This window comes from Balaenoptera ricei, chromosome 1, assembly GCF_028023285.1.
Source record: "Balaenoptera ricei isolate mBalRic1 chromosome 1, mBalRic1.hap2, whole genome shotgun sequence".
Taxonomy (NCBI): Eukaryota; Metazoa; Chordata; class Mammalia; order Artiodactyla; family Balaenopteridae; genus Balaenoptera; species Balaenoptera ricei.
In genome coordinates this window covers 16,697,492-16,710,229 of record NC_082639.1, presented here as the reverse complement: position 1 = coordinate 16,710,229, position 12,738 = coordinate 16,697,492, and the positions used below count along the sequence as shown (strand labels likewise).

The following is a 12,738-nucleotide window of genomic DNA, read 5'->3' as shown; positions in this document are numbered from 1 at the left end:
TGGGCAGCCCTGCCCCGCAGGGTCTGAAGCAGCTGGTGTTGGCCACAGCTCAGGAAGCAATTGCTGCTTTCCCAATATCTGTCTGGGGAGGGGATGCTGAGGCCCTGCCCCACACTGTACAGTGGCAGACACAATGCAGGGTCAGCTGGAAGGGCTTGAAGAGGCCTTATATTTTACAGATGGGGAACCTGAGGCCTACAGAGGTGGCAGGGACTCACTCAGGTCTACTCAGCAAGTTGAAGCAAGGCCAGAGCTAGAACCTACATATGCTGAAGTCTTCTCCATGTGTGGGTCCTTGGCAGGCCCTGTTCCCTCCCTCTCCCAGAATCAGGGGCAGTTAGGGACAGGTATGGGCATGGGGCCTGGGGAAGGGAGGGTACAGGTCAGCCACTGGCAGGAATTAGAGGGGGGTGGAGGTGGGAGGGGAGAGAGCTTCCCTGGATTCCCAGTTCTGCCTTTTCCGAGCTGTGTGATCTTCAGCATGATATTTTATCTCTTGGAATCAGTTTTCTCTTCTGTAAAATGGGGATGACACTCGTACCTCTTGAGTTGTAGGGCGAGGATAAGACTTGCAAAGGGTCCAACATTAAGTAGATGCTCAAGAAAAGCCCTCTGTCTCCAAGGTAACCCCCCCACCCCCGCCACTTCCTCCCCGACTTCAAAGCCCAGCCCAAGAAGCCCATCCCTGAGGCCCTAAGGCGTGGTACCCAGAGTTTGGGAAGGTAGAGGAGGCAGGCTAGGGGTGCACTGGAGAGCCTCGGGGCTCAAGGGCCCGCGCCGAAAGCTCCTAGCGCGCTAGCAAGAGCGCGCAGGCGCAGTGTCCGGGAACCGCACCGGGGGCGGGGCCTCCTGTGTCCCCGCCCCGGATCCCCGAAGCCCCGCCCCGGTCCCGCGCCGCCCGTACCTGGCGCCCCGCCCCCTCAGGGCCCGGGAGCCCGGCGAGCCCAGCGCAGGCAGCGCGCCGCGGGAGCCCGAAGCCGGGAGCGCGGAGCTCAGCGCTGCGGGGCCCGGGCCGGGGCTCGCGCGGGCCGGAGCCGGCTGGGTCAGCTAAAGCGCTGCCGGGGTGGGGGCCGGGGCCAGGGCCGGGCCGAGCTCGGGATGGCGCAGCCGCGGCCCCTGGAGACCCCGGGCCGTCCTCGGAGGGGATCGCTGCCCTCTGGGGCCGCCTGGCAGGTGAGGACCAGGGCGAAGGCGGCCTGGCCGAGGGGGTCCGCGGGAGACGGATCAGCCCAACTTCTTCGGAGCCCGGCAGGCTCTGCCCCAGTCAGGGCGGGTGTGCGAGGCTCCGTCATGGAGGGTGTGTTAGCTTCTGGGCTGACACACGGCCACCGAGGCCACAGGGCACACCCCTGCCCTGGGGTCCCAGGCCTTGAGCTCTTTCTGCAGCTGCCTACGGAACAGAGTGCCCGTGGTGGCACTGTGGCTCTGGGCTACAGGGGCACTCTGTGTGTGTGTGGATGTGTGTGTGCGTGTGTGTGGATGTGTGTGTGTGGGCGCTAGCCTTGGGACCACTTCATCCATCCCCTCCCCCCTTTAGGAAGGGTCTGAATGTCACAGTGTAACTTTGCTTGGCGCCCTGGGGCACTTCACTCACAGCCTTCCATGTGTCAGAGCGTCTGATGCACTAATGAGGCTGTATCTGTGGGCATCACTTGTTGCTGTGTGTGCGCTCTGGGTGACAGTACCATGTGTCAGTGTTTATGTGGCTGTGACTCCCAGTGCGTTGTTCCTGGCCATGTAAGGCCATGTTACCCTGAGTGGGGTATTCTGGGGGACATCAGTGCACCTGTATCACTCGTGCTGGGACTGTGCTGGGCTGAGGTTATGTGGCTCACCCAGGCACAGATGCTGATGTTGCTGTTGTGCAAGGTGTTGGCTGACAGGCGTGTTTGTCTACCTGGACTGCAGATGTGTGTCTGTGGTCTCTGCTCTAATTGCCTGTGGAATTGTCTCTTCCAAGCTCAGAAGTGTTGGGTGTGGCCACAGGGGCCATGGGTCACCATCTCCTGTGGACTCCTGTCGTGCATTTTACAGGGTGGGTTTTGCCTCTGTGGGCAGGCCTCACAGTGTGCACATGGGGTGTCTGTGTCTTGTGATCTTTAACAGACAGCTGTGTGTGTGTGTGTGTGTGTGTGTGTGTGTGGTTCAGACCAATGCCCGTCATCCTTGGCGATTAACCACTTCCACAGTTGCTGCATGCTTTTTCTTTTTCTCAAAACTCATTTAATGTTATGGGATCAAGTCTGTCATGTCTGTTATACAGGGAGTGTGACTGATGGGGAAGGGTGAACTTGCGCATGGCAGTGGGGCTGTGTGGCTCAGTTTCCATGAACATACCTGCCTGTGTCTGCGAGGGCATGTTATTGTGTCTCTCGGCACGCGGATGTGAGAGTAGTTTTGTGGCGTTCGTGTAGCTTCGTGTGCAATTACTGGTGCAGTTGCACAGATCTGCATGGGGTGGGTTTGCATTTGTGTGTGCGGCTCTTATGGGACATAGACCTGTATGTGTGTGAGGGAGTGTGCTGTTGTGTAACGTAGGACACTGACACGTGTATTTGTATGTTAGCGTGTAGCTGTAAGAATTGATGTGCACAGACCCGGTGGGTTTGTGCGTGTGGGTTTCTGTGTGTTTGCTTTCTTTGGTACAGTGAGACTGTGTTTAAATATTGGTGTGCAGGCCTGTGTGTGTTTGAGCAAGAGAGAGAGAAAGAGAGAGAGAGGGAGTGTGTGTTTCCTGGTGCACAACCCCATAGCACATGTGTGTGTGAGCTCAGGCAGTGCCCCCACTGGACAGCAGGAGCCGACTGAATTGAGGCCTTGGAGGTGCTGGGGGAGGGGCGCTCTCCTAGAGACTCTGGGGGCTTCCCAGGCCCAGCCCCCAGCTCCGCCAGCCGGCAAGGATGCTGCCTTCCAGGAAGGCTCGTAGGGAGCTGGCGCTGGAGAGGCTGAAGCTGCCAAGCACAGCTGGCAGATGCCCGGATTAACCCTGTGTGTGCCCTGGCTAGCCTCAGGAGAGGCTGGCTGGAGTGTGAGGAGGGAGGAAGGGGAATGTGTGGACTCAGACACAGGTATTGGGCCAATGGGACATCCCAGCATTCTCTCCCCCAACAGACGCTCAGCCCACACTGCTTGGGGGGGAGGATGGGGCCCTCCTTCCAGAGGTGAGTGGAACCACAGACCCTCCTGAGGATCCCAGCTGGGCTCGTCTCTGGAGTTGGGACCTGGGGCTCTTCTGAGGGGTCCATGGGCCGATCCGGGCACTGCCAGTCTTGCAGTGACATGGGGGAGGTGTGTCTCTCCCCAAAGGTCAAGACCTTCTTTGTCTGAGGCAGCAACCTCCTCCTTTGGGGAAGGGGACCGAGTGGGGTGGGCTGCCTGGGGAGGGTGCTGGACTCTGGGCGGACTTCACCGGGCAGTTGGTCAAACTCTGCCAGTCAGTGGCACAGAGCCCCATCCTATGATGTCCCTTCCACTCCCTCTTGCTGCTTGGACAGGTCACGGTGTTTGGTCAGAGTTGGGGGACCAGGAGGGCTGGGGCAGGTGGAGACTCCTCGGGGACTTGTAGGATGAGCTGGGCTACCCCAGTGCTGACCTGCTCTCTCCATCTCTGTTGCAGAACACAGATCTGTTTGAGATGATTGAAAAGATGCAGGTGAGGTGGGCTCTGGAGCCCGTTCTGGGGAGCCATAGAGGGGGCTGGACTGGGGGTGGGGGGCCCTTGCTGTATCTGCAGCCCTACATCTCTCTGAGGACGGGCCGGGAGCTCTCGCACACCGTGCCAGGAGGAGATGTTGGCAGTGCGTTGTCCAGAGCCCTTTGTCTGGGATCGGAAGAGAGGATGGGGACTGATAGTGCCCAACTGCCTGAGTGACCCAGGGCGCAGGCCCCGCTTGCGTCTCTCCAGCTCCCATCCCTGTGTAGGTTGTTGGGGTCAGTGCCTCAACCCACCCCACATACACATACCATCCCCCATCTCCGAAGAGGCATCACAGGCTCTGCAGGACCCTGTGTGGAATGGGGGCAGGGACAGATGCCAGGGCACAGGGCAACCGGAGGCTGGGCTGCAGGTCCGGGGAGGTGTTACGGAACCGGGCAGCCCCTGCCCCCTCTGCCTGACCCCTGCCCATCCTCCACTCCCCAGCCCTGGTCTTCCAGGCCCTCGTCCGTGTTTTTCGCTTGGGTGTGTGTTGGGAGGTGGCCGGGGGACTTGAACAAACCTCAGGAGCTTTCCTGATGTCGGTTCACCCTCCAAAGCCCGTCTCCTGCCATCTTCCTGTTTCTCTGCCTCTCTCAGTCTTTCCGTCTCCACCTCTCCCCCTCCTTCTCTCTCTCCCCCTCTCTCTCCCCCTCTCCCTCTTCCTTTCTCTCTCCCTCTCCCTCTTGCTCTCCACAACACGTATCTGTGTAGATGCAGCGGCCTCCCTCCCCAGCTCACACACAAGCGTGCACACTGGCCCTGCCCCCACTCCCAGCAGTGACCAGAGCCCCGAGCCCTCCCTGCTGCTGCCAGCCTCCCGCAGCCCCCGTTCCCTCCAGGAGGGCCAGCCCTGCAGAGGCCTGAGTAACCCGGCGGCCAGCGCCCTGCCCTGGGAGCACCTCCACAGCACCATCTACCTGGAAGGGGTGCTGCTTCCAGCCACATGGGAAGGGTGTGACGGGATGTGCTGCCTTCTCTTTGCAGGGAAGCAGGATGGATGAACAGCGATGCTCCTTCCCACCACCCCTCAAAGTAGGTCTGAACCTGGAACCACTCCACCCTTCTGGGGGCCTTTGGCTTCCTGAGCAGTGCTCTCCAAAGGGCTTGGGGATGGGAGGGGACGGGAAGGGGGAGGCAGACTCCCTCTCTAGGGGTGGGGGAAGCGCTGCCCCAGCCGAGCAGCCAGCCCAGGAGGATCGGCGCCCCCCTTTCGTGAAGTAGTCTTACTGCGGGCTGGTGCTGGGGCCAAGGGGGAAGCAGGGTGTGCCCAGCCCCTGCCCTCTAGGAGGCTAAGGTGTGGAGAACCCCTCCCTTGCTATAGGCCTTCATTCCAGCTCCTCCTCACCCCATCTGCACCACTGTAAACTCACCCCGCCTCTCCAGGCTTCCCCATCTCAAAATCGAAGCCCCATCCCTCGCGATAGCCTGCTGTAAAAGGTTTTACTTGAAGCCACTTATGATCGGCAGTTGCAGGAAGACTCATACCCAGGACCCAGGAGGCTTACGCTCCCTCTCGCCATGTAGCTCCTGCCTGGGATGGCTGAGGGGGAGGGGGAGAGACGGAGAGATGGGGCGGGGTAGCCTCGTTGCCCCCCAACCTTCATGAAGAGACTAACAGGAGGCTTGGGACCAAAGCAGGTGTGAGGAGGCTCGTTAGACTCGGAATTTTCTTGGGGTGGGAGCTGCATAGCCCCTCCAGGTAGGCATACGGTACTATGGTTGGTGATTTGGGACCCCAATAATCCAAGAATATCAGTGGCTGGGCTTAGGGGAGTGGACCCAGGGCTACAAGGATGAGGGTTAAAGTGGGGTTCATGGGCACAAGGCTGATGCTTTGTCTAGAACAGGGCTTCTCAAAGTGTGGTCCTCAGGCCAGCAGCGTCGGCATCACCTGGGAGCTTGTTGGCATATAAATTCTTGGGCTCCACCCAGACACACAGCATAAGAAACTCTGGGGGTGGGGCAAAGCAATCTGTTTAATGAGCCCTCCAGGCCATTCTGATGCACTGAGAACCACTGGTCCAGAGGTTTCTTCTGGGGACGCAGTGAGCCTCCTTTTCCCCAGGCAGGAGACCCAGAAGAGGCTGCCAGCACTCAGTGAGCTAAGCCTGCCTCAGTCCCTGCCTCGTGGAGTCAGCCCACATGGGATGGGGAGATGAGGACGCGGCCCCATCCACAACCCCAGCCCGGGGGTGCTGGCTGAACAACAGGTGTTCTGGGGAGGCTGGAAGTAAAGGGTAAGGACCCCACCCCAGCTGGGCCTCTGCCCTGCTTGTGTTTTGCAGACGGAGGAGGACTACATTCCTTACCCGAGCGTCCACGAGGTAACCGACTGGATCCCACTGAGCCCATCTCCATCCCGAGCCCAGGAGGCACTCCCTCAGGGAGTCTGGACACCCGGGCCCTCCTCCTTGTCAAGAGCCTGACCACAGGCCTTGCTCTGGGTGTTGGAGACTCAGTTTACAAGCCCAAGACTTCAGAGCCCATGTGAACCCTTAGGCCTCTGAGCCAAATATGCCAGCCTCTCGGCCAACGTCATGCTCTCAGCTTTACCTGTCCCCACACTCCCATCCTTTGAGACTGGGACATGAGGCTCTGTGCATCTGGGTCTGTGCCTGCAGTGGGAGGAAAAGGGCTGGAGCAAGTGCCTTGAAGGAGGTGGATATGAGCCCTGGGACCCACATAGGCTCTGGGCTGTACCCTAGTACTCCTTAGCCATGGCAGAAGTGGCTCCAGGTCTGAATCAGGGGGTATCTTGGGGCCCCCAGTGGCGTGCAGTGTGGGTGGCTCTCAGCTGAGTCCTCCTTCAGGTCCTGGGGCGAGAAGGGCCCTTCCCCCTCATCCTGCTGCCCCAGTTTGGGGGCTACTGGATTGAAGGCACCAATCACGAAATCACCAGCATCCCGGAGACAGAGCCGCTGCAGTCGCCCACGGCCAAGGTGAAGCTGGAATGCAACCCCACCGCCCGCATCTACCGCAGGCACTTTCTTGGCAAGGTGTGTGGCCTGCTGGTGTTGGGGGGCTGGGCTGGGTGGGGAGTGGGTCACAGCCCAGCCCTGGGGGAGGCTGGGCCTGGGAGGGAGCGGAACCGTGGGCTGGGCTGGCTGGCTGTCGCAGAGTCCAGGGAGCATGCGTAGTGGATTCACTCATTCAGTCAACAAACATTTATTGCAAAAGGCAGTGTTATGGCATAGTGGTTAACAGAGACTCTACCAGGGTTTGAATCCTGGCTCTGTCACTACATGGGACATCAGGCAAGTCACTTACCCTCTCTGTGCTGCTGTTTCTTTCTTTCTTTCTTTCTTTTAAGATGGGGAGACTGGTTTTTTGTTTTTAATAAATTTATTTATTTTTGGCTGCATTGGGTCTTCGTTGCTGCATGCGGGCTCACCGCTGCTCTTCGTTGCGGTGCACGGGCTTCTCATTGCGGTGACTTCTCTTGTTGTGGAGCACGGACTCTAGGTGCGCGGGCTTCAGTAGTTGTGGCACGTGGGCTCAGTAGTTGTGGCTCGCGGGCTCTAGAGCGCAGGCTCAGTAGTTGTGGCGCACGGGCTTAGTTGCTCTGTGGCATGTGGAATCTTCCCAGACCAGGGCTCGAACCCGTGTCCCCTGCATTGGCAGGCGGATTCTTAACCACTGCACCACCAGGGAAGCCCCTGCCTCTGGTTCTTCATCTGTAAAAACGGAGATGGTGATGATACCCACCTCGTGCCTTTAATGCGACGGTGTTTGTGAGGCATTTAGAATGGTGTCCGGCACAAAGTAAGGGCTCAGTCAGGGTGAACAAATAATGAGCACCAGCTGTGTACCTGGTCCTGTTCTGGGCACCAGGTATAGAGCAGCAAACAAAACAGACCCAGGCCCTGCCCTCAGGCAGCTTGAGGTGGGGAAGACAGTAATTCCGTGGTGTGACCTGGATTGGTGCAACCCCTGCCCCACCACCTGTCCCAGAGCTGGGACCCTGCCCAGTAATGACCTGTCCTAGTGTCACCCGATGACGACGGCGTTCCAGGCAGGAGCTATTGGGCGAGGCTGTGGGAGCTGGAGGGGAGGTCACACGCTGGGACCTCGTACGTGCCATGTTCCATGCTGAGTGCTGTCTCTGTGTCAGTTTACAAACGAGGTGGCGGAATGTAGCGTGGGCTCTGGAGTCTCGTGGCCGGGGTGCGCCTATTGACTCTTCTGTTTATTGATGGTGTGACCTTGGGCAAGTTAGTTAACCTTCCTGAGCCTGTTTCCTCGTCTGTAAAAATGAGGATGATAAAAGCATCGAGAACCATGTTTGGCACATAGTAAGTACTCAGTAAACGTTAGCTGTTATTATTACATCTTCATAATTACTCCGTGAGATCAGGATCATCCTAATTTTTACAGAAAAGGAAACTGAGGCTCAGAGAGATAAAGCGACTTGGTTAAGTTCACACAGTTACTGAGCTAGGAACTGGACATAGCTCTGGCTGACCTTCCATTAAGACACACTAAGGGAGGGGTCACGTTTCTAGCGTGTGTGCGTGTACTCGTGGGTGCTGGGAGGAGGGGTGACTCCTTGGGGTGTTGGGAAGCTGTGCGAGCTCAGTCTGTGCCCAGGGCATTAGCCTGATGCTGGTGGGTATTGGTGCTAAGGTGGGGGGGACAGGGTGACTGAGACTAAACCAGCAGGCTCAGATTCAGGAGCCATCGCTTGGGGACAAAATCAGAACAGGGCAGGGAATTCCACCTGTGGGTGGAGAGAGACCTGCATCCCCGGAACCCACTGTCCAGAGGCTCTTAATTGGATCTGGCAGGTGGTGGGGCCTGGGTGACTATGTGGGCCTAGCATATGGTTGGTGCACAGAAAAGTTTGCTGAAGGAGTGGTGAGTGATAGAATGAAGGTGGTGCCTTGGGCACTGGGGGATTGGAAGAGGTACAGGTTGGGGGGTCTTAGAGGAGGCATGATGACCAGGGTCAGGCTGGCAGCACAGAGAGGAGGGGCCCCAGGGGCTGGCAGAGAGGCCAGGCCATTCCTGGCTCCAGGTGAGGTGCTGGGGAAGCAGTGGGCCCTGTTCTGGCAGAGGGAGGAAGTTAGGGTGACTTTGGCATTGACCCACTGGGACCCTGAGCCCACTCTCCTTGGGCTTCTCTGGGCCCAGCCAGGGGGGTCTGGGGAAACTCCCCACCCCGAGGACTTTGGTGCAGACCTCCTTGCCAAGAGCCTGCCACTCCCTCTGTGCAGATAGTGCCAAGCCTTTGGGGGTTTCCATCACTCTGCCCCAGGTCCCCGCAGACTGCCCCTGAGCTGTGGATTTGTGGGGCATGTCCCCTGGCCCCTACATCTTTTTCCTCCCATCCTTTGAGCACAGCTGTTTGTATTTAAACAGGGCTTCCTTCCACGATGACTCCTGGGGTGGGTGTGGCTGAGGAGCCAGCCTCATTCCCAGGGCCGGGCTGGCAGGGGAACCCAGGGCCAGCTGGGGTGAAATCTTCTGGCACTTCCGGCTCTTGGCTTTGGGGCTTCCCCACCCGGAGGTGCCAGACTGCCAGCTCCTCTCTGGGGGTGCCATCCCTGCTGCAGTTCCCCTGGGCCCTCGGGAGCATTTCTTCCCCACCCTGCGTCTTCCCCAGGTGAGGCAGGAGGGCAGGAACCGGCTCAGTCAGCCGGCCAGTGTGTTCATGAGATGTTTCATTTCCTGATTCTCATGGGCCCTGGCTTCAGGGACCACAGAGCAATCAGTTGACCGATCAGTCAGTTGACATATTTTTATTGAGCACCTACTGTGTGCCCAGCTCTGAGAGGGGCGGGGGCTGGGAGACAGCCATGCAGGTACAGATGTGGTCCTGACTTTGCTGAAGACCCAGAGAGCCAAGGTTACTACAGACGTTCAGAGAACACCTACTCTGCGCCAGGCACTATCTCTTTCAGTGCCTGCCACCCTCCCACAAGGTAGTGGGCCTCACTCCCATTTGATAGACTAGGAGACTGAGGCACAGAATGGTAAGGTGACCTTCTCAGGTTACCCAGCTGGCAAGTGGCAGAGCTGGGATTTGAATGCAGGTCTCTCTGAGGCAGATAGTGCTGTTAGCCCGGACACCTGCTGCTCGGTGAAGGACCCCCATCCGGGGGTGAGCTGGCTTTCTGGTCTGGTTTCTGGAAGCCTCAGGCTCAGCCTCACCCTCTCCCCTGGCCCCCGCCTTCCACCACAGGAGCATTTTAATTACTACTCACTGGACACTGCCCTGGGCCACCTTGTCTTCTCACTCAAGTATGATGTCATCGGGGACCAGGAACACCTGCGTCTGCTGCTCAGGTGAGGGTGGGGTGAGGGGACCTGTGACAGCAGGGAGGGCTGTGGTCTCAGAATCTGAGAGCCCATCTCATTTTACCCACTCTTCTAATTGAGACCCAGAGAGGGCCAGGGATTTGCCTGAGGTTGCACAGCAAGTTAGTGCCCAAGCCAGGCCTGACCACCTCATCACCTCTGGACCTCCCTGGGGTCTGCCCTCTCTGGTCTTACTTGGTGTGGAGGGGCTCCCATCTCCATTTTGCACTGCCTCGCCCCTCAGCATGGGTCTTCTCCTCCCAGGACCAAGTGCCGGACATACCATGACGTCATCCCCATCTCCTGCCTCACTGAGTTCCCCAACGTGGTCCAGATGGCAAAGGTGAGGCCTCTGATCCTTCATGCTGAGCCCCCCGTGGACACCCCAGGTGGGCACAGAGCTGGGCTGCAGCCTCACCTTTGCACACCCTCATCTTTAGCCCCAGATCCTGGCCTGCCTGCTGTGGCCTGTCTCCAGGGTCCTGCCGCTCACGTGTTCCCGTGATGCCCACGTGCTGGCTGTGTGCTTTGGGCACTCTTTAGAGCACCTTTTGGAGACAGGGGCTCCAGTTCTCTGTACCCCATTCTGAGTGACAGTGAGCCTGCTTCAGGCTTGGTTGTCCCCTCTTTGTCCTCCACTGTCCTCCCCCCAGACCTTAGCCAGGGAGGCCCAGAGGCCCCACCCTCAGGCCCTCCCTTATCTGCTCCCACAGCTGGTGTGTGAAGATGTGAATGTGGATCGATTCTATCCTGTGCTCTACCCCAAGGTATGGCTGGATCTGGGCCCTGCTCACTGGGAGTGGGTGGGTAACTAGGGGACCAAGCATTTATTGGGCACCTGCTGTGTGCAGGGCATTTTTCCTAAGTTCTCTCATTTAAACCTCACAATAACCCTGCAAAGTCCACAGTTTGTGGAAGAGGAACCAGAGGCCCAGAAAGGGTTGGTGCCTTACCCAAGGATGCACAGCAGATAGGGAAGCCTGCATTTGAACCTAGTGCTGTCCTCCTTGGAGGCGAGCCTTCCTTACCTCTGGAAACTCTCAGTGCCATTTGGGGACCCTCCTAAGGGTAATCTGTGCTCCTGAGCCAAGGCTCCACTGGTCTTGCCTTCTGACCCCACAGGGGACCTGGGGAGAGAGAATAACACAGGCATCTCCATAGGTGCCGCCCCACAGACGGCAGCTGCACTTGCAGCTCTGGTGCTGGGTGCTGGGTTTGAGACACTGTGACAATGTGGGATAAAGGGGAGGGACTTCTGTCTTCAGTGAGCCAGGGGGTTTCTGGAAAGCGGTGGGCCCTGAAAGACATGTACAACCTGTGGCTCTGACTGAATTCCAGAGTGAGGTGAGTTCGCTGAAGGGCAGGTGGTCCAGGAAAGGTCGCCTGAAGGAAGGGGCCTCAGAAATCAGGTCCTGCTTCTCAGTTACCGAAAGCCCAAGGTGAGGAGGGGAACTTGCTCAAGGCCCACAGCACACTGGTGGGACTCGGCCTGTTCTAGAATGATGAGGTGGCTTTACAGAAGAGCCGGGGAACAAGTTGGGTGTTAGAGCGGAGTAGGGGCGGGAGCTTATGGGCAGAACTCAGGAGCAATGCGCTTAGCCTTTGGAATCCAACAGACCTGAGTTCAAGTCCCAGCTCTGCCATTTGCCAGCTGTTGACCTTAGCAAGTCAGTTCCTTAAGGTCTCGGAATGTCGGCGTCTTCATCCGTGAGATGCAGTCCGCGGGAGTGCCTCCCTCACGGGCTTGTTCTGAGGAGGAAATGAGTGGATGCATGTGGAGTGCCTGGCACAGCGCTTGGCACATAGAGCAATAAACGGCAACTTGAAAAAGCAGCGTGTTTCACCCATCGTCCTGTCCCCGCAGGCCTCCCGCCTCATCGTCACCTTCGACGAGCATGTCATCAGCAATAACTTCAAGTTCGGAGTCATTTATCAGAAGCTTGGGCAGGTGTGCTCACCTCCTCCTCCCTGCCCCCCACACATCTGGCCATGTACCTGGGACCTCAGACCTTTGCCAGGGAGAGCACCTGCCCAGGGACTCAGTTTCCCAGGAGCTCAGGGGCTGCCAGAGGTCCCCCTTCCAGCCTTCCTGGGTGTGAGTGGGGGTAGGAGGCCCAGCTCGATGACCTCTGCCCTCTGTGCATCCCTAGACCTCCGAGGAAGAACTCTTCAGCACCAACGAGGAGAGCCCCGCCTTCGTGGAGTTCCTCGAATTCCTTGGCCAGAAGGTCAAACTGCAGGACTTTAAGGGGTGAGCATTGGGGTGGGACAAGCAGAGGATAATCCGACCCATGCCCTTGGGCAGGGAGGGAGCCCCCGTCCTGGCCCCCTGGAGGCCTGGCTGGGGCTGGAGACTGAGCCGTGGCCTGGGGGGCCTGGGGCAGGTTCCGAGGAGGCCTGGACGTGACCCACGGGCAGACGGGGACCGAGTCTGTGTACTGCAACTTCCGCAACAAGGAGATCATGTTTCACGTGTCCACCAAGCTGCCCTACACAGAAGGGGACGCCCAGCAGGTAGCCTGGGCACCCACCCACTTGCTTCCCACCTGTCTTCCTGTCCCCCACTTACCTACCCATTCAGTGTCCACCACACCAGACTCAGTGGGCCCTGGGATAGAGAGATGGAAATGATCTAGTCCCCCAACTTGTGGCCTCTAGTTGGGGCAGGGTGACAAGCTACTACAATGTTGTGAAAGCCTCAGTTTCCACATCTGTGAAATGGGGATAATAATGGCACCTACCTT

The 12,738-nt window shown here is 58.5% G+C and overlaps 1 protein-coding gene across 13 annotated transcripts in view; it reads left to right on the top strand.

The window, feature by feature from the left end:
• The window catches only part of RAP1GAP (RAP1 GTPase activating protein), a 51,284-nt gene that overhangs the window by 24,587 nt on the left and 13,959 nt on the right, over positions 1-12,738 (top strand). For 12 of the 13 annotated variants that reach the window (XR_009501103.1, XR_009501093.1, XR_009501104.1 and 9 more), the window contains 10 exons: positions 3,617-3,652; positions 4,682-4,729; positions 5,983-6,021; positions 6,508-6,693; positions 9,879-9,982; positions 10,259-10,337; positions 10,708-10,761; positions 11,859-11,942; positions 12,145-12,245; positions 12,379-12,508. Coding sequence is in view for 5 of the 13 variants with exons in the window: in XM_059915546.1 (XP_059771529.1) it covers positions 3,617-3,652; positions 4,682-4,729; positions 5,983-6,021; positions 6,508-6,693; positions 9,879-9,982; positions 10,259-10,337; positions 10,708-10,761; positions 11,859-11,942; positions 12,145-12,245; positions 12,379-12,508 (861 nt within the window). In the remaining 8 variants the exon portion in view is untranslated. Of the gene's footprint in view, positions 1-1,015; positions 1,174-3,616; positions 3,653-4,681; positions 4,730-5,982; positions 6,022-6,507; positions 6,694-9,878; positions 9,983-10,258; positions 10,338-10,707; positions 10,762-11,858; positions 11,943-12,144; positions 12,246-12,378; positions 12,509-12,738 lie in introns of those variants that run through there. The other variant, XR_009501101.1, reaches the window with a different exon arrangement.